Source organism: Odocoileus virginianus, chromosome 33 (genome assembly GCF_023699985.2).
Source record: "Odocoileus virginianus isolate 20LAN1187 ecotype Illinois chromosome 33, Ovbor_1.2, whole genome shotgun sequence".
NCBI lineage: Eukaryota > Metazoa > Chordata > Mammalia > Artiodactyla > Cervidae > Odocoileus > Odocoileus virginianus.
The window spans coordinates 10,012,635-10,032,896 of record NC_069706.1 but is presented as its reverse complement, the minus strand read 5'-3'; the positions used below and the strand labels follow the sequence as shown (position 1 = coordinate 10,032,896).

The 20,262-nt window shown below is 41.6% G+C and overlaps 1 protein-coding gene across 3 annotated transcripts in view; it reads left to right on the top strand.

Moving 5' to 3' along the window:
* Window positions 1-20,262, top strand: part of TXNDC11 (thioredoxin domain containing 11) — a 60,656-nt gene that overhangs the window by 20,665 nt on the left and 19,729 nt on the right. For all 3 annotated transcript variants that reach the window (XM_020883808.2, XM_020883809.2, XM_070460788.1), the window contains one exon: window positions 4,775-4,868. In XM_020883808.2, coding sequence (XP_020739467.2) covers window positions 4,775-4,868 — 94 coding nt within the window. The remainder of the gene's footprint in view (window positions 1-4,774; window positions 4,869-20,262) is intronic.

Genomic DNA, 20,262 nt, shown 5'->3' with positions numbered 1-20,262 from the left:
ATTTTGAAATAAATCTTAACTTGACTGTAACTTTTTTTCCTTCATCTTTAAGAATGGTTCTAAGAGCCTCCAACTAATAAAAATAAATGGAAAAAAAAAAAAAGAATGGTTCTAAGAATAATTAGTGATAAATGATGGGCCATGGCTATTGACTTACTATTAAAGAAGCAGAGTTTTATTAATTGGGTTGTTAGCATTTATTCTGTAGAACTGGGAGTGTTCTGTGTATGAAAATCACAGGATTGACGCTTGGTAGAGTCTAGAGTGTTCTTCCCAGATATGCACTAAAATCATACCTGCCTTATAAATCATGAATGTAGCTAAAACTAAATGGACTTGCGGGTGGACCCTGCAGGCAGAGATCAGGAGCTTTATGTCATCTTGTTGCAAACCATGTTAAGAAATTCTGCTTTCTTCATTTACTCTTATTGTATGATAAAATTCCTCTTCCTTGAAAGTTCTTCCTACATACTTAAGATACAGACAAGACAGTTTATTACTTGGCGACAGCATAGTCAAACATACCCCAGTGTCATTTTTATTTAGACATTAAGTTGATTGGAAAGGAAATAGGACTGGAGTGTGGTAATGTCACTTTCACAGTCACTAATTTTATGACTTGGTAATTTTCAGACATCATTTGTCTTAAGTATCAGTAGCTTCTATGTCAATAGTGCTTCCTTTTTAATATTTTAAAGCATGTGACAGAATCATCTGATTTGTACCTTTTAGTCTACTACCAGATGCCAACAGTATTATTTAAAACTCATATCTGTAACCAAAATATTTTAAAAATCTTTTCATGAATTTCTATAATTTATCTTTTTAAGAGTAGTGATTTAGCATATATCCATTCATTTATTCTTAGAAGTTTTGATAAATCAGGTTGTTTTAAATTTAAGTGGGATAAGAGAAGGTTTGGACGGTGTTTGGAGGGAGAAGCAGGTCATTGGGTAAATTGCCAGTTGACAGAAATCTGAGCACTTGGAGACAAACCTAGAATGCTGCATCGTACCTGCTGTTATCCTGTTGTTTGTTAGTAAAATGTTGTTTGTACTCTGATGTTGCACAAAGAAGTAGATACTGTTTCTGTTAATTCATAGTTTACAACTGTGAATTAAGCAGCTTTACATTTTCTAAGTGTGAGTTAACATTATTTGAGAAATACTGTTGCCATTGAGGAAAGCAACACAGAGGTAACTGTTCTCGTGGCCACTAGAGGGCGCGCACACCATCTGCTGAAATTTATGCCACACTGCAAATGGTGCTCTCCTAGGAGAGACGAATTTTATGCTGATGAGGTTGGGCTGGCCTCGTATAAATACCCCATTCAACCTATTTCCAGCCTCATTATAGCAGGTACTGAATATACTGTACATCATGGAATGGAGTTGAAAACCCATAGACTGGGTTAGGGTATAATCTGGTACTCTTCGTGTTTTGTTCTTCACCGTGAGAATAAATTTCTGTTGATTTAAGCCATCAAGTTCGTGGTGATTTGTCATGGCAGCCCTAGAAAGCTTAACACACGAGGTAATATCAGAAAACCATTGCTCCAGACAGAGACAACTGACAGGACAGATGTGAGAACAGAGAGGGGGTGTGAGTGTCTTAGAAGGCAGAGAAGACATTTCTGAAGACGTGACATTCGGACAGAGACTTAGAGTGAAGCCTGTGTGATGTGATCCATCCCCGAGGAAATGTGGGGAAGGTGCTCCAGGAGGCAGAAACAGTGAGTGCAGAGGTCCTGAGGGGGGAGTTGGATTTGGGGGGCGGTGACCTGAGCAGAGGGGAGGGCGGTGACCTGAGCAGAGGGGAGGGCGGTGGGTGTTGAGGGCACAGAGGTGTCTTGCGACTGCGGTGTGTCCTGATTACACCTTTGACGAGGTGGGCAAATGAAGGCAAGGGGAACGCTGGCAGTTAGGTTCCTGTGGGCTGTTGGGTTCACCTGACAGCCGTCCTGGCATCAGGGAGGGACCGATGGAAGGACACACTGGCTGGACCCTGAGGTTGGAGCATCTTTACACACTGGTGGGCATCAGAATGAGGAGGGGCAGCCTGCGTGCCAGCAGGCTTCCGCCCCAGCCTCAGCCCAGGGTCAGGCTGCCCCATGTGCTTGGCCTGCTCGTCTGAAAGATAGCCTCAGAAGTATATGAGGCAGGGGCCCGGGTGTCTGCTTTGAACCAGCCCCTGGGTTGATATGCAGCCCAGCAAACGGGGTGTCCACCCGGCACGGTCGTGTATGTGGATAGGCATGTGTTTTGTTTCCCAGACTTCCGTTTTTGTAGATTAAAGAAAGAACTGTGGCGGAAACTCTGAAAGATATAATTATTTCTCAGATACAGCTTTGGTTGGAGAGACATTGAAACTTTGGGGAAATGGTTGTGAAATTTATTTTACCTGAAGCATAACCAGAGCCAGTTTAATAACTTTTAAATGGTAATTTGCAATAGAAATAAACAGATAATTGTCACTTTATTTCCTTTTTATTATTTTGAAATGTTAGTTTTAAGTGACATTCTGAAACATGCCACTTTTCAAAATTTAATACACACTGTCACACTGCTATGAATATTTGAAAAGTAGTACCTAAAATAGATAGATGTTGCCTGTTTCTTTAAAATAGCTAGTATTTTATGATTTATGCAACCTTTAATCCTTTCATATGGTTGTTGAATTTTATGATCTTCATATTTTTGGCAGTAAAAAAGTAAAAATAATTTTACCTATGGGTTTTTTTGTATTATGTGTGGAATTTCTTTCGAAATTTCAGTACCAGGTCTTCTGAGAATAGAGGCTCCGTCATTCAAGCTGCATAGCCCCTTGGGAGACCACAGCAGTGATGCCCTCAGCAGGGATAAACCCTTAGGCTGTTGAAAGGCCTGCAGAGGACCCCTGCAAATGGTTTAACTTTTATTCAGTTTTAAAGGTTTAATCTGCATTCCTCATGACGACGTAGAATTCAGATAGTTTCTGTTTCCACTGAGGTGTGTTTACATAAACACACATGTAATTACATACGTGCATGTAGATAGATACGTGTTTATGGGCCATATGTCTTCTCCTGTGAAGCCACCTGAAATAACATGATGGGAAAGAGAGTTTGAAGCTCACTTCATATAATTTTTGGCCATGAAACCTTTCTTAATATTTAGAATGAGTTTATTCCAATTGGTTTTGGTTTAGGAGATTGAAAGAAATTTAAATGGGTGTATTTTTTTCCCATCAGTTTTCATTTTATCTTGTATTACCCAGTATTAACTGACTGAAATCCTGAAGGTCTTGTTTTTGTTCATGGTAGAAAGGCTGATATACCATCATAGGTTGGTTTGAAACATTAGGGACCCAAACACTGTGTTATTCTACTTTGAGCCAATTCTGGATTGGCTTGTTGAAAACATTTAAGGAAATTTAGCCAAAAAAAAAAAAAAAATCCTGTTTCAATAACTTTACATTCTTATTTCCTCAGTTGTTTGAGAAATTAGTTATTTGTTGGAATTTTTTTTTTATATTAAGATTAAACATTGACTGTCTCAGTCTCTACCAGAATGAAAAGCAGTTAATTTATTTAAATGAAATCTTATTAGACTAAACAAGTGCTTTAGATTTGAAAGATAGTATGTTCCATTATAGATCAGAAATTTTCATTTTTATACAACATACTGATTTTAAACTTTACCAACAGGGTAAATTTCTATTTTACTATTTGGGTCTTTGTCCCAATGATCACATCAGCTCCAAAATTATTTATTAAAAACTGTGTTGTGTGTTTTAGGACTAGAAAGGACTCCTTACCTTTGCTAGTGCTTTATGTTCATCAAGCTCATTCTTCTCCGTAACCGAAGGATGAATGGTCTCCATTTGCCAGTTAAGAAAGCTGAGCTTCACATTGAAGGGTTCACCCAAGATCACTGAGCTGGCAGACTTGAGCTTAGGTCTTCTGACTCCAAGCCAGCACTCTTTGCTCAAGGATCTCACAGTTGGGCTTCAGAAATATTTAGTTACAGAACAAAGTCAGATAGAATGGTGCCTGCAGGGCCTTCTAAGAAGGAAGAAATTCTGAACGTGAAAGCAGAATGTGTCTGGTGGAGCACAGTTAATTGGTTTGGCAGAATGGAGGGGCGCGTGGTTCTCAGCTTAGAGAAATGGGATGAGCAGGTGGAAGCTGGGGTGGAGGACCAAGAGAGCTGTCCGCAGATCGACCTGACAGGAGAGGAGCGTTGCCCGTGAGGAGTGCTGGGCTCTGAGTGGGCGGAGCAGAAGGAGCCCCCAGAAGGACGCCCTTGAGTGTTAGTGGAGCCACTCACTCAGCGGTGGCCTGGTCCCCAGTGAGCGGGAGGCGTGTTTGGAGGGGAGAGGAGGTCGAGCAAGAAATGTGAGAAGGGCTGCGGATCATCGAACTGGTTTGCCTAGACTTGCTAAACAAAGGCACGTGAGTGCTTGAACGTGATGGTGAGGTTTCAGACCAGGGGTGTAGGAGAACTGTCCACAGAGGGTGGAAAGACCTGCCTAGGATGTTTCAGCTCTAAACTGCCCCCGTAAAAGCTGCTGTAACTCAACTCGATCCCTTACCCTGTCTGTCGTCTAAATGAAGGGAAAGGGTCAGTGCTAACCGGCAACTTTTTTCATGGACTTCTATTAGGTTTTTTAAAAAGGGAATGCAACAAATTGCGATTGTTAAGTTGTAATGGCATGTCTTTCTTGTTTTGAAATATTTCTCTTTATGCAGCGACCAGCGATACCCCAGTCACCTAATTCTGCTCTTGTTCTACAGCCTGGAGTTCTCGGGTACTTTGAGTTCAATGGCTCACCCCAGCCACCGGGTTATTTGACCTTCTTCACCTCAGCACTGCATTCATTAAAGAAAGGTAAACAGGATTCATATTAACACATTAGTGCTTTAACTGAAATATATGTATATTTGATATCTACTTTTGCATAGGTTATCTTTGTGATTATGTATTTTAGTTCTCTTAATTTTTTTTCCTCTGTATTTGTATTGCATTGTTTTATGTTCTGTTGACAGAATTTTTTGCTGTTTCAAGTATAGTCTCTTAAATGTTTAGAGACTTTTTAAATGTAGCTTGATCACACAGTGTCTACAATGGTGTATTTTGTACTTTAAATATTATTATATCATATTCTCTCCTTTTTTGTGGAGTTAGGCGTTTTGATCAAAGTTTTTAGTGGTTGTGTTGTCAGTTGTGTGAAAGTCATGTCACATTACAGCATCAGCCTACTGCCGGGTTCACTGTTCTCAAATCCATATATACATATTTTTTTACTTAGCTAAACCATATCTTATTCGAAGCCCTACTTTGTAAGTTAAACATTGTTTCCTGCCCATTTTTTCATGTTGCTCCATTTTCTTTCTCTGTATCAGCTGTGACCTTAAATCATTTCTCTGTTAGATAGTTTCATCTGCTCTTCATCTCCTCGTGACAAGCCGTGGTCCAAGCCTGTTCCTACCCCTAGACTGGACCAGTGGGCATTTAACTGGTGCCCAGTCTCGACGCTCCTTCCTCACACGGGGGCCGCTGTGCCAGTCCTGCCTGAAATATGTCTTCTCCATCCCCAGGGCCCAGGGCCCAGCTCTCCACCTTTTAAACCCCTATTTATCCTCCAGATTCCCCTCAAGTAGCACCTCAGTCTCCCACGCTGGGGAGAGATGTGTTGTTTTCTTTCATAGCACTCAGCATAGTTTATATTTATGTGTCTACTTCTGAGATGATTTGTTTACTGTCTGTTGTTTTCCTGGGACTGGGAGATTTTGAGGGTGGGGACCATGTGTCTTCAGTTTAGTGTTCTTTCTCCAGCATCTGGCACATAGCAGGGGCTCAATCACTATTTGGCAGATGAGTGATCGCATTGATCCTTTAGTAGGTCAGCCAAAATATGTAACCATCCTCCTGTTACTGTATATTACATTGCTTCAGTATTTGGGGGGATATTATGGTAGTATACATTAATACGTCAAACAGTTACATTATTGGCCATTTTAGTGTGTACATTGTCTTAAGGTTCTCCGCACAGAGAATCTGCTGTGTGCGTGCTTTTCACGCAGGGGACCTTGGGAGAGGAGCCCAACCTGTCACGTTAGGTGTCTCTTCTGTCCCCGTGAGAGACTGGGCTGCACGACTGCAGGCGACTGAGGAGGCTAGCGAGTCAGAGTCAAAAAGACTGCCGACTTCAATAAGCTTAAGCAGATAGATGTTCAAAAATCCTTAGAAAAACTAAATGAAGTCCTTTGAAGGTGATGTATAAAAGGGTAGCGTAGAGTTAGTCACTAGAATAATGGCAGCATTCAAGTTCTTGAGTTGGAGAAGCTGTTTCAAGATTTGAAAGGGTGTGTTGTTATCCAGCTAACTTAATGTGTGTTAATGTTTCAAATTACCTTTTCATTCAGAGGTTTCAAAAACATTGCTTCTTTTGGAAAAAATCTTTCCAAATATAAGGTGGTAGCCTTTATTCCCATTTTTCTTTTAATATAGTTGTTTTTTTAATAAGTTTTTTTTCTGTTCCTTTTTTTAAGCAAGGAGGGTAACAAATGGGTTAAGATTACCTGAAGGTACAAAACAAACCTTTTGGTCAAATCACTAATTTTGACAAATGATTATATCAAATTTCTTCTCGGAATAAATCTAGCTCAGTAAATTTACTACATTTCTTCCCTCTCTAGTTGGGTCTTGTAAAATCCTGTTGCCTATGGACTTTGCAAGAACTGAGTTCATTGTCTTTAATAATTTTTCACTCCGTTTTTGTGGCTAAGATCCCACTTAAGCTTTAATGAACCATTTTTAGAAGACAAACACAAATTTGGAAGGATGAATTTCTATGAAATATGTACTGTGAAGGATTACCTAAAGTAAATCTTGGGCATCTGGGTGTTTTTCACCTTTGCTTTCTCCTACGCTGAAGTCAGATGGTATTTTACTTGCTATTAATAGCCGATGCTCAGTAACAGAAACCCATGCAGGCTTTTTTTTATAACGGGAAAGTTTGAAATGTAAATTCTAGGTCATTGTTGCATTTCTGTCGTGTACACAAATTGAGGCCTGAGGAACACTTGACCCGTTTAACATTTGGTTATAGAGAACTTAACTGATGAAGTGTTTAGACTGTTGTGGTAGAAAGCAGATGTCCTGGTTCACCAAGCCATGAGCATATATAAAATGCACATGTCTTTCCATTGCCTTATGGTTTGTTTTTTTTAAAAAATTGCCTTAAAATTAGCCAGGACACTCTCTAACGTTTGTTTAGCTTGCCATTGGTCTACAAATACTTTGAGAATGTACCATACATGAAGCACTCTGCCTGGGTGTGGGGGGGTGGCGTGCTGAGAGGGGCCGTCTCAGTCACCTGTGTCCTCTGCCTGTTGGTCTCCATCTGGGTGCCGATTCATCAGTTTATGTTGGCCCTGCTGTTAGGTGGTTGTGGGCAGTAGCCCTTTGTTATATTTCTGTCCATTGTTTGCTAGCCATTTTACTTTTATCTTTTCTTTTATATAGCAGTTCTATATTTTCATGTAGTTAAATTTGTGGTTCTTTTCCTTGATCTATTTATTTTTTAAAAAATCTGATCACTAATTAGTTCACTTTCTTCTCTTTGGATTTTAAAATTATTTATCTCTTCATGGTGCCTGAGTTTACCTTAGGTTAAAATACAGAGCACAGTTGATTTTCCTTACTTCTTACTGGCTAATCAATTAGCACTATTTACAGAGTAACACTTCCTTTATCCTTCATCTTGATGATGCCTGCTTAACCAAAAAATATTTTCTTAATGTAATTGGGTCTAATTTCTGTGTTTTCTCTTGGTATAGAACCCTCTTTTTGTATGAGTAAATATAATTTCATTTATTGCTCTGTAAGTAAGTGCCTGGTGAAGTCTGGACTCTGCTTCTTTTAGTTCTTGTGTTTTATGAAACATTCTTTTATATCCATCTATGCATTGGGCTAGGAATTTTATTAAATGTTTATATTGACTTAGGGGTAATTGACATTTTCATAAAATTTAGCTTCCCTTTCTAGGCTCACAGCATAATTATTCATTTATTCAAACCTCCCTTTCAATTTTTTGGAAATGGTGTTGGCATGTGTGCATGCTCAGTCACATCTGACCAGGCTCCTATGTCTATGGGATTTTCCATGCAAGAATACTGGAGTGGGTTGCCATTCCCTCCTTCAGGGGATTTTCCTGATCCAGGAATTGAACCCATGTCTCTTGTGTCTCCTGCATGGCAGGCGGGTTCTCTACCACTGCACCAGTTGGGAAGCCCCAAAGGTCTTATACACCCTCATTACTGATTAATCCTTTCAAAGTGCTGAAAGATTAACTGTGGACTGGTATTCTGGGTGTGTTTCTGGATCCTGGGGATGCTGATCCCTTGTACTTTTCCTCTCTTCCTAGATTGCCAAGCCTTTCCTCTTTAAGCCTTTTCACCGTGATCTTGGCAGACAGGCTCTTTCTTCTTTTGCTTAAAGAAAATTTGATAGAGGGGTTGATATTTTTAGGGTGCCTACTTGATTTTCTTCTGTCTTATGATTATTTATTTACTGTAAGGACGTGTTCTGGTAAAATGTTGTTATATTCTTCTATGATTCCATGCCCTTTTGAAAAGAGAAAATTTGCAAGAAATTTCGTCCATTTGACCTTCAGAAGGGATGCAGTGCTTCCTGAGGGAAAGCAAGGGCCTGGGAGCTGGTATCTGGTCCTTAGCCTTTGTCTGCCCCGGCAGGGTCTATACACTTGAACAAAACATTCAACTTTTCTGTGTTTGAGTTTCTCTGCCATAAAATAGGAGAGATGGAGGTAAGGGTAAATGCTTGTTTTTCAAGGTCGCATCATGTGTGAATTAGGTTGTATGTGAATAAAGTAGTAGTCTGAAAATCTGTAGCAGTTTAACGGGAAGGCCACTGACTGAGGGCACCTGAAGTGAGCTCTGGGTCTGGTTTCTTCAAAGCATCTACGCCAGATGTGCTGCGCCCGGACCAGCCAGCAGCTCCTCCTCTTCCCTGTTCCTGGAGCTCTCCATCCTTGCTTCTTTTTGTGTAGTTAGCCGTCTGTGTCCATCTGTGGATTCAGCCAACCCTGGAATGAAAATATTAGGAAAATTTCAGTAAGTTCCCCAAAGCAAAAATTGAGTTTATCACACATCTGCCATCTAACTGGTATAGCATTACATTGTATCTACAACTATTTATTGGGCATTTACACTGTATTAGGTATTATAAGTAATCTAGAGGTGATCTAAAGTATACCAGAAGATGTGTGTAGGTTACATGCAAATGCTGTGCCATTTTGCACAGGGGACTTGAGCATCCCTGGATTTTGGTATTCAAGGGGAGTTGGCGGGGGCCGTGGCTGGAACCATTTCCCTGCGGACACCAAGGGATGACGGTGAGGCATGGTGTTCTCCCCATGGAACTGACTGCATCTCTGTCCCACCAGATTGTGAGCTAGTTTGTTCAGACAGTATTTCCTGAGTGCCTTGAGGCCAAGGTTTTGTCATTGGGCTCTTGCAGTTCTTACAGTTTAGCTAAAAGATTGAATGAATAACTTGTGAGGAACACTTTACCTTGAGATTGCCAAGGTGGGAGTGATTTTCTCAGTGGGATGTTGTCACTTTGGATCTCCTGCCCACCACCTCCATGTCCCCTCATGTCTGTCCCTTCAGGTTCCCTAGACCAGTGTCACAGGAGTCACTCAGACTGGGCTGGACCGAGGCCCAACCTGGCTCATTTTTGGCTTCTCATTGTCTCCTCATACTAGGATCCTAATGGGTTGAATTGAAATACACATGATATTTTGGAGAAGTGAATGGCAGCCCACTCCAGTATTCTTGCCTGGAGAATTCCGTGGACAGAGGAGCCTGGTGGGCTACAGTCCATAGGGTCATAGAGAGCCGGACATGACTGAGTGACTAACACACACACACACACACACACACACAGGATATTTAAATGTCATCCTCAAAATGCACTGAACTGTTAACTAAAGACCCACTCCCTTCTTTTACCTTTAGGAATTCCTGAGTGTAGTTGACAGCAAACTTTGTGGCTTTAGTCTTCTAAGGAACACTTCTGGAAAATAACTGTTGCATTGAATTTTTTTAAAAGAGAAATTGATCAGAGGAAGTAATTCCAGTGTAGGGTCCCCCTCCTCCACCAGGTGGCGTGTTGTGGTGCTGCGACTTGCTGGGACAATCCTGTCAGGACACAAAAAGTCCCTTCTCCGTATCTTTACTCACGAATAAAGCTTTTTTGGAACACTTTTCTGTTAGATTATGAAACTTTATACAACATCAAGAGATCTGAAAGGTAGGATTTTCTTATCCTGTAAGTGACATTCTTAAAGTCATTGAAAAAACAAGGAGCTCGGACTTCCCTGGCGATCCAGTGGCTAAGACTCTGCACTCCTAACGTAGGGGTCCCAGGTTTGATCCGTGGTTAGAAAACTCGATCCCATGTGGCTGCAACTAAGAGTTCACATGCCATAACTAAGAACCACATAAATAAAGGAAATAAATAGTTTTTAAAAGACCAACAACCATTAAAACAAAACCCCAAAAGCAAGGGACTGACTTCTTAGGCAAGGTTGATTCTGAGATTACTGTTATTTCCTCAGGTTCCTGGGTCTAACTCTTGGAAGTTTGGACCAGGCATTGGGTTTAACAGTTCTCCGTGAATGGAACAGGTTCTTGATCAGTTGGTTTCTCAGATAATCTTTTTGTTGAGATTATTGAGTATTAATGAGTATTGATTAGTGAGTATTGTTGTCACTGTACTCACTTGCAGAGGGAAATCTTTTCTAACTTGTGGTGATCTGAGGCCCTCTGGGTACTGATTAATACACATTAGAGTAAACATATTAGGAATTCCATACTTCTTTATTCCCATTTAAAAATAACTTTTTAATTATGTTGCTAGTATTTTAGCAAGGATATGATCGTATTTCATAGGAAATGCTTTTATTCCCATTATGACATCTCCTCAGCTTCGTAAGTGCTGTTCAGTTCAGTCGCTCAGTCATGTCCGACTCTTCTGAACCCATGGACTGCAGCACGCCAGGCCTCCCTGTCCATCACCAACTCCCTGCTAGATAAGCAGTGCTGCTAGATAAGTACTAAGCCCAAAACCAGACATTCCTGTTCTTGAGTCAGATTCAGAAGCATGACTTATTAATTCAGTGAACTTTGGAGGGTCTGCTTTGTACTCCAGCTGTAAAGAAGAGTAACACTTCTTACCATCCACAGTGCCCTCATAGGGTGGCCCACAGGTGGGCTTGTCCACCGAGCGAGCGCAGTAACACATCTGTGACAGGCTTTGTCGGAGCACGGAGGCGTGGGGTGTGCGCATCAGATCAGGGAAGACTGGAGGTGGGCGGCGTTTCCCAGGAGGATGTGGAGTCCGGAAAAAGAGAGTGAGGATGAGGAACAAGAGAGCGGAAGACAGGTGGCGCCGAGAGAAGCAAGGTGTGCAGAGAGCTCAGAACCAAGCTTAGTGGTCACTTGCAGATACTCTGATGCCTTGGACCCGTGTGTTTGAAAAATTAAACTGTCTTTACTTTCTAATTGTTTTGTGGTATTTTCTACCTTTTTGAAGTTTACCTGTTTTATGAGTGTGTATGTATATGTGTTTTTGTTGTTGTGTTTTGGGGGTTTTCTTTTTGGGCACTCTTCGTGGCATGTGGTGCCGGGGTCCAGCCTCGGCAGAATCCAGGGGGTCCCTCAGGATGAACGGCGTCGGCGAGAGAGAGACGTGAGACCAGCCTTGATAGGGCCAAGTCTGCGAGGGAGGGAGAGAGAGAGAGGTTTACCACACAAAGACTCTGCAGCTCTGGTGAGGCAGCCCCTATTTAGCATTCCTGGTTAAGATGAAGAATTCTCAACTCTTATTTTTCTAAATCTTTAACTCTAACCACTTTTAGAATAATATTTTTGTGTTCTCTAATAGGGCTTCCTCACCCTCCAAAGGGCTCTGTGCCTATTAGCGCCTTCTGTGTGATCAGGTTCTTTATGCTGTTTATGATTAAGGTGTTGTGAGCAGTCACGTGTATTAGTACGCATTTGCCAAGCAGGCTAGAATGACAGCAAAGGGGTCTAAATGGAAACACTCCTTTCATCCTGGATAATCTTATAGGATACCGCCGTCCGGGGGACATATTGATTAAAGTTCTAAGTTGATTCTGTTTGGAGAGAGATCGGGGAAGGCCTTCTACCCGTGTCACAGAAATTAGGGAGTAGTCTAATATAGCAAGCATCAGAAAGACAGAGATCATCTTTAAGGTGAGCGCCGGGGCAGCTTTTCGAAATTCCTGAAGTCCTGATCTGCCTTGCTTGTCAGGCCTCCTCCTCATGACCTTGTCATGGGTGGGATCTCGTGTGCTGGCTCCCGGCAATGTGGGATCCCAGTTCCCAGGTCAGAGATGGAACCTGTGCCCCCGTGGTGGAAGCATGGATTCTTAACCTCTGGACCGCCAGGGAAGTCCCTGTCTGTGTGTGTTTTGATTTTTCATCCTATTTTTTCAGGGTTGTTGGGGGTTTTTTGGAGGGGTTTGTTGTTGTTGTTGTTTTAAGCTGAAATAAGACTCCTAGGCAAAGAACCCAAAACATTAAAATCTTGGAAACTTCTCAGGGATCACCTTCTATGATAAAATCACACACTTACAGTGAAACCATTTGGTTCAGACAAACCTAGTTCTGGCCTCCACTTGACTGCTTGTTATGTAACATTGAGCATGATAAATTGATGCTGAACAGAGCACTTTACCCCAAAGATCCAATCTTCACTGCCTCTCTTTGAAGGAGAATGTTACCTTCTCAGTGTTACTGTCTCAGGGGAGGAGACTGAGGCTTCGGAGAGGTTGTTAACAGACCCCAGGTCACTGTGAGGCAGAACAGTGGCTCCCGAGAGATGTCCACATTCTGATCCCAGGACCTATGAATATGTTACATTGCATGACAAGAGGAAATGGAGGTTGCGTGTGGATTTAAGCTGCTAATCAGCTGACATTGAGAAAGAGAGGCTATCCTGGAGTATCTGAGTAGGCCCAAGATAATCAGAACAGTTCTTAAAAGTGAAATTGAGAGGCAAAGAACAGTGTCAGAGTGATCCAATGAGAGAAGGACTTGTCTGGCCATTGCCGGTTTTGAAGACAGAAGGGGCCACAAGCCAAGGAATGCAGGTAGCCTCTGAAAGGTAGGAAAGGCAAGGAGATGTATTCTCCCCTGCAGCCTCTGGAAGGAACACTCCCTGCTGACACCTTGATTTTAGCCCCATGAGGCCTGTTTTGGACTTTGACCTCCAAACTGTAAGATATTTTTTAAAGCTACTAAATTAGTGGGTAATTTGTTACAGCAGAAACAGCGACTTAATATAGTCCTGTCCAGTAAGTGAGGAGTGCCGCAGGAGCCGAGCCCACATCACTCCATCTGCCTCTGCGCTCCTGGGATGAGGCCGGCCGCCCAAGATGGCGATTCCCACCTCCAAGGCTTTGCTCATGATCTGCTTAAAATGCAGTGCCTCGCCCTGGTTAGTGTCTGCCTTCCTAATTTTTCAGGGCCTAGCTGAAGTCCTGTGGGAGTTGTAGATATTGCCCAGTCAGCGTGACATCTGGCGCTCTGTAGACATAGAGTGGAGATTTCCATCTACCAGCTCCTTTCTTGGAACTCCTGTTGCACTCCTTGGCTGTGTCTCCCACTTAGCAACCAACGTTGTTTTCTGACTTTTTCCTGGACTTTAGTGGCATCTTCCTAGCTGGGGACTGACTCTCCTGATTAGTTATGTTAGTGGCAGGTGTCCTGTGTGACCACGACTCACCCAGTCTCCCCTTCTTACTCTTCAGGTTCCCCATCTGCAGCATAAGGGAGCTTTGCCCTAGTTGCCTCTAAAGCAAACTTCAGCTTGAAAATGCTCTGGCCTGTGTGTGGCCTGTTTTTTTTTTAGATCTGGCAGCTAAGAATTGTTTTTGTTTTTGTAAAGCATGATTAAAAATATATATATATATATATATGACACCAATGCTAGACCCTAAGAGCAGCATAAGAGGGGATGGAGGAGGAATTTCTAAGGAGATAATGTTTCTCTAGTGAAGTCTTTCCCTCCCTGAGGCTTTTTTTAAAAAAGGAAACTTAATTGAAATACATACAAGAGGTGTATTCAAATTGATCATTTTAATATTGTGCTTTGGCTAAATGAGAACAGTGGTGTGAGGATGTTTATGGTCATGTTAGTGTATAGGACAGGCCTGTTTAGCTCTATAGTTTATGTTCCCCCTCAAATGATGAATTTGGAATGATGTTTTTCTTTCCCTCCTTCCTAACTTACAAGTAAAAGGAAAATCACTGCTAAGAAGTTACATGTTTACTTGGAGTTTAGCAGTATCTTGGCAAGCATCAGAATATGCATACCATGTCTGTGGTGCCCAAATGCCAGACTTTTTTCTACGTAATTGCTTTGTGTTTTACATTAAGGATTTTGAGGGAGTTGCCTGGTGGTCTGGTGGTTAGGATTCTGTGCTTTCAAGTTGCTGTGGGCTGGGTTCAGTCCCTGGTTGGGGAACTGAGATCCAGTAAGCCATGCCACACAGCCAAAAAAAAAAAAAAAGAAATTGACAATATAACAAATCTCAGAGTCACATTTCTGTGGGAAAAATGCCAACCGTAGTTATAGTTCATGCACTGAAGACAAACATTTCTATACAGTTGCATTTCTTTGCAGATTTTTTAATTTTGATGAATGCATGTAGCATTGGAAGTGCGTGAAGTTGTCATCTGGTGGCTGATGCCGAGTCACTACAGTGGAAATGCTAAGTAACCTTGGAGGGGCTGTTGTTATCCCTTTTAATACAATCCTGTAGTCTTCCTTTTTTTCCCTTGTCCAGAACCTTGGAAGGAAGAGTGGGAAAGCAGAAGTTAATAAAAATGTCAGAGCATAGAGTAAAATGAGAATTGTTTCTGGCATGGGAGGAACCACAATACAGATTTTGCCTTTGGGGATGCGACCACCTCCCAGAGTAAAGAATTGAGAGAAGTTCTCCCAGGGAGTAAATAACTTCTTAGCCATGTAGGTTAAAACCTACGTGACTTAATCCAGTGGTACTCAGTTTTGAAGAATATCATGGTTTATTTGTTAGCAGTGTTCTGTATCAGTATTTCTCTCGACCTGATGTTTCATTTTGCCCTGAGATCCTTGAGAGATGAGCTCATGTAGAAGCCTCCTGGAGAGCAGATGGCCAGTCCCAAAGTGAAAATTTCCATTCAGTTCCAGCATGTCTGTTCGTTCTTTCAGTATATCCTTGGGTACCTTACTTTGTAGGACACCAAATGCTGTTTAATATAGGCCTCTGAGAGAGAATTAATTTCAGAAGCTCGGCCGTTTATACCCAGAGTCACAAGGTCTAGAGCCCCACCTTTTCCTTTCTGAAGGAGAGAGTGGGACACATTCTTAAAAATAACCATTCTCTAAAATAACGATTTAGAGAGGTTTTCATGGAAAAACATCTTTGTCTTATGTGTCCTTCTCAGATAACTGTCCATTATTAAGGCTTACTGGCTGCTGGACTTATCTGAGGCTAATCTTCTTCCTGAATTACATGAATCTTTTTCATCATGGTCACCTTGGCATAATTCAGTAGATCTTTTCACATGAACCACAGAGATATTTTAAAATTTTCTAGTGGGCCTTAAAATTGAAGAAGAAATAGGTGAAATCAATTGAATAATTTATATTTTATTTAACCCAGTGTACCCCAATTATTAGCATTTCAACATGTAATCAGCATAAAAACTGTTGAGATATTTTACATTTTTTTTTACCAAGTCTTTTATATGTAACAGCACACTTCAATTCAGATGCTAAAATCAAAACCACAATGAGGTACCATTACACGCCAGTCAGGATGGCTTCTATCCAAAAGTCTACAAGCAATAAATGCTGGAGAGGGTGTGGAGAAAAGGGAACCCTCTTACACTGTTGGTGGGAATGCAAATTAGTACAGCCACTATGGAAAACAGTGTGGAGATTTCTTAAAAAGCTGGAAATAGAACTGCCATATGACCCAGCAATCCCACTTCTGGGCATACACACCAAGGAAACCAGATCTGAAAGAGACATGTGCACCCCAATGTTCATCGCAGCACTGTTTATAATAGCCAGGACATGGAAGCAACCCAGATGCCCATCAGCAGACGAATGGATGAGGAAGCTGTGGTACATATACACCATGGAATATTACTCAGCCATTAAAAAGAATTCATTTGAATCAGTTCTAATGAGATGGGTGAAACTGGAGCCCATTATACAGAGCGAAGTAAGCCAGAAAGATAAAGACCATTACAGTATACTAACACATATATATGGACTTTAGAAATATGGTAACGATAACCCTATATGCAAAACAGAAAAAGAGACTCAGATGTATAGAACAGACTTGTGGACTCTGGGAGAAGGCGAGGGTGGGATGTTTCAAGAGAATAGCATTGAAACATGTATATTATCTAGGGTGAAACAGATAACCAGCCCAGGTTGGGTACATGAGACAAGTGCTCGGGCCTGGTGCACTGGGAAGACCCAGAGGGATCGGGTGGAGAGGGAGGTGGGAGGGGGGACTGGGATGGGGAATGCATGTAAATCCATGGCTAATTCATTTCAATGTATAACAAAAACTACTGTAATGATGTAAAGTAATTAGCCTCCAACTAATAAAAATAAATGGAAAAAAAAAATTCAGATGCTAAGTATTCATTGGAAATACATGATCTGTATTTAGATTTCATACAATTTACAGCTTAAAAAATGTTTTACATACCAAATAGTTTTATATTGTTTCATTTTGTGTATTTATTTTTATTGAAATATAGTTTATTTATAATATGATATTAGTTTAAGGTTACAAACTCATCTTTTGAATGTTTTCTTATAACTGAGTTGAGTATCACTTTCAAATTAGATTAAATAAAGTCAAAGTAAAAAATTTAATCCCTCAGTTGCTCATATTTCAAGTTCTCGCTAGCCACATGTGGTTGGTGGCTACCACCTAGGACCATGCACTTAGGACCTAGGCCTCATTATCCCGGTGTCTGGGAAAAAACAATTATATCCTAAGATACTGAGTCTCTTGCAGGCACCTCCTTGAGCTAATGCTTCAGTGTCCTGGTAGTCTGTTAGTTGGTGAGTGTGAATTGTGTAGCTTTGCTCCTGGCAAGATTTTTATTAGTAATTTGAAAGCAGTTAAACATCTATTAATGGAAAATCTGAAAAAACATATATATATATATAAATATAATTGAATCACTTTGCTGCACACCTGAAACTCATACTGGCTTATAAATCAACCATACTTCATAAAAAGGGAAACAAAAAACCTTTTGCTAACAAAAGGACCTAATTTTTGTTCTTTTCTGGAATGTTTGAGAATTTTAATATTTTGCCTCACTGAGGTCTTACCTCAAAATGCAGTTTACCTTAGAAGTTTTAATGTTAAAAATTGAATTTAAAGCTATGGTTTTAAACATTAAAAGTAGTCTGATATTAAAACATGGAGTGACCAAAACCAAAAACCCTTGATGCACACCAGAAAGATCACAAGTGAGCCAGATGAGTCTGAGTGGAAACCAGATGGAATTTCAGATCTTTCCATTCTCGATGTGTCCTTGGTGGTTGCCAGGAGGTAAATGGTGAAGTGGTGTGTGGAAGGTCAATGAAAGCTCCACTCAGAGGGGTGGGGGAGGGGGGTAGAGCATTGTCTGAATGACGGAAAAGAACCCTAAGCTCTTGAAAGGTAGCAAGGGGTAAACCTGCAATAAGTGCTGAAAATAAGATAAGGTTTCATGGATCAAAAGCAAGGCCGTTTGTTTCTCAAAGCACGCAAACAGCGAGGTGCCATGATATATTCGTTCCACTCATCGCATGTCTCGTGGGGAGCCTAGTGGTGGCTGTGTGCCCAGTAGGTTGCCATGTAGCTAAGGGAGACCAGACCAAGGACTCAGCAACTTTTGTAGCAGACAGCAGACAAGCCAGTCTTCTTGCTGTGGTCACCTTGATGTCTGTGTGACCAGCTACAGAAACTGCTCAGTAACTCCTGCTTTCACCGAGATGTTCTTTCAGGATGTCATTGCATGTTGCAGTAGTCTTTCTGACACCTTTCCCTGGATGGTTAGTAGACTGTAGCTGGCTGGTTACCTGGCTAACAGAATTTATTAAGATTTTATTATTATTGTTATTAATTGAATAGGATCATGTCATTGTTGGACCCACTGATGGGGGAGGGGGAGAGCATGGTTCTGAATTTGTTTTTTACTATTCAGTACATTCAGAATCCTCAGTTAAAATAGTAAAGCTTCATTCATTTTGGGACAAAATTATCCTTTTTATAATCGACAAAGATCCCTATTGTAGAAAGCCCTGGAGCCCTGCCTGACAGAATGTTCTGGATATGGAGATAAGAAGTGTTATTTTCGTGTGTCATTCTTACACTGTGAACTTCGCCTGCTAATTCAAGTGCTCTTTATACACAGGAGACTGCACAGATAAACTGCTTCTTCCAGCAAGCTTTCCACTATCTGAAGGAACTTTTAAAATGTGTGATTTTTGTAAATTTCTGTGTGAAAAATAAAGTTTTGAAATTGTAGTATGTTTGGGCATGTTAAAATCTGCCCTGTGCAGACGGCTGTCCATTCTTATGAATGCAGTTAAGCTAGTTTTTGAATGGCCCCTTTCAGCTTTTGAGTCAGGCTGTCACTCCTGATTCCTCTGCTCCAGTAAATCATGTTGGTAACTTTGGCGGACTCTCAAATGAGTTTCCTACTGCCTGCTTCTCCTTCACCGCTCGCTCTATTGGTGGCGGTCTGCCAATATTGAGCCTACTACTGGATGGAGGGTGATGTATTTGCTCCTACCAATGCATTTTTCCCTCCTGGGTCCTGCTTTTCTTCTGGCAGCTTTGGAATCTGAACTTATGTATTATGCCCCCCCTTTTTTTTTTACATTTCAAATTTGAACCAATTTTAGAGCCACAGAAATGTTGCGCAGATGGATGGACCTGGAGTTTCCTAACGCCCTACCTTCACCCAACTCCCCCCAGTGTTAACATGATTTAACCACTTGTGGTGGTGCTTTTGTCAAAACTAAGAAATTAACATTGGTCCAGTGTGAAGGTCTGTAAACCGCAGACCTTATTTGAGTTTTGCCATTGTTTTCAGTAATGTCTGTTTTCTGTTCCAGGATTCAGTCTGGGATCCTGCATCACAGCTAATTATTTTTTCTCCTTAGTCCCTCCTATGACAGTTGCTCACTCTTTTCTTACTTTCCATGACATGGACACTTGTGAAAAATACTGGCAGTTTATCTTGTTGCTCAGATTGTTCCGGCTTTGGCCATTAGCGTCTTGGGTTGGTGCCTGTGTCCCTTGAACAAATTCTCCTCTTTTTATGAGCACTTCTTTCCTGACCCAACAAGATGTTTCAGGCTCATCTTGTACTGCCTTTGCTCCCAGCTCTGGGATCAGCTTTTCCAAAAAGCCCCGGATTCTTTTTATTGAAGAATGACATTTAGAAACCCAGATCTGGGGCTTCTTGGTATTCAGTATCATTACTTCTGGGCCCTTTCAGCAGGTAGAGAGCTCAGACATACATGTGTTTATTCCTACGCGCGTGCAAGCCTCTGTTCTATTGTTTATCTGTGTCTTAAGTCATACGTTTATACTGAAAGTTGTAAGTTTATTCTGATTTCCCCTGATTCCAGTCTGACACTGCAGAGTTTACTTTAACTTTCCTCTCTTCATATGTAACTTGTCTGCCCTTCCCTGAGAAGCCTGGCTGTCGCTGTCTTGACGGTATCCAGTCAGGATACCGTTTGCAGCTCTTCTCTGGCTCAGCTCTTTGTGCCCGCCCGCACCGCCCCACTGAGGTCGAGGCGTTTGCTGCGCTGTCGGGCTTGGCTGTCAGCGCTTGTCTTCCGAGTCGGGCCCCACACAGTGGCTGCTGTGACGAGTCTAGGTTCTGGTTGTGAAGGCTGCGGAACTTTGCTATGGTTCTACGTTTGGTGCTGAGAGGAAGGTTAGGCTGCCCCACTCCCATTCTCTGGCTCCCATTGCCCACCCCGCCCCACCCTTTGCCATCCACCCTGTATGTAAGGCTCTCCTGTCATTTGGGGCTTACTCTTCTTGTGTTTCTTTGGCTCCATGCCATTTCCAGCCCATCAGATTTGCGTTAGGTTGTCCAGCCTGGTGTGAGGGACACAGCCACTCGCCTCAGCCTCAGCA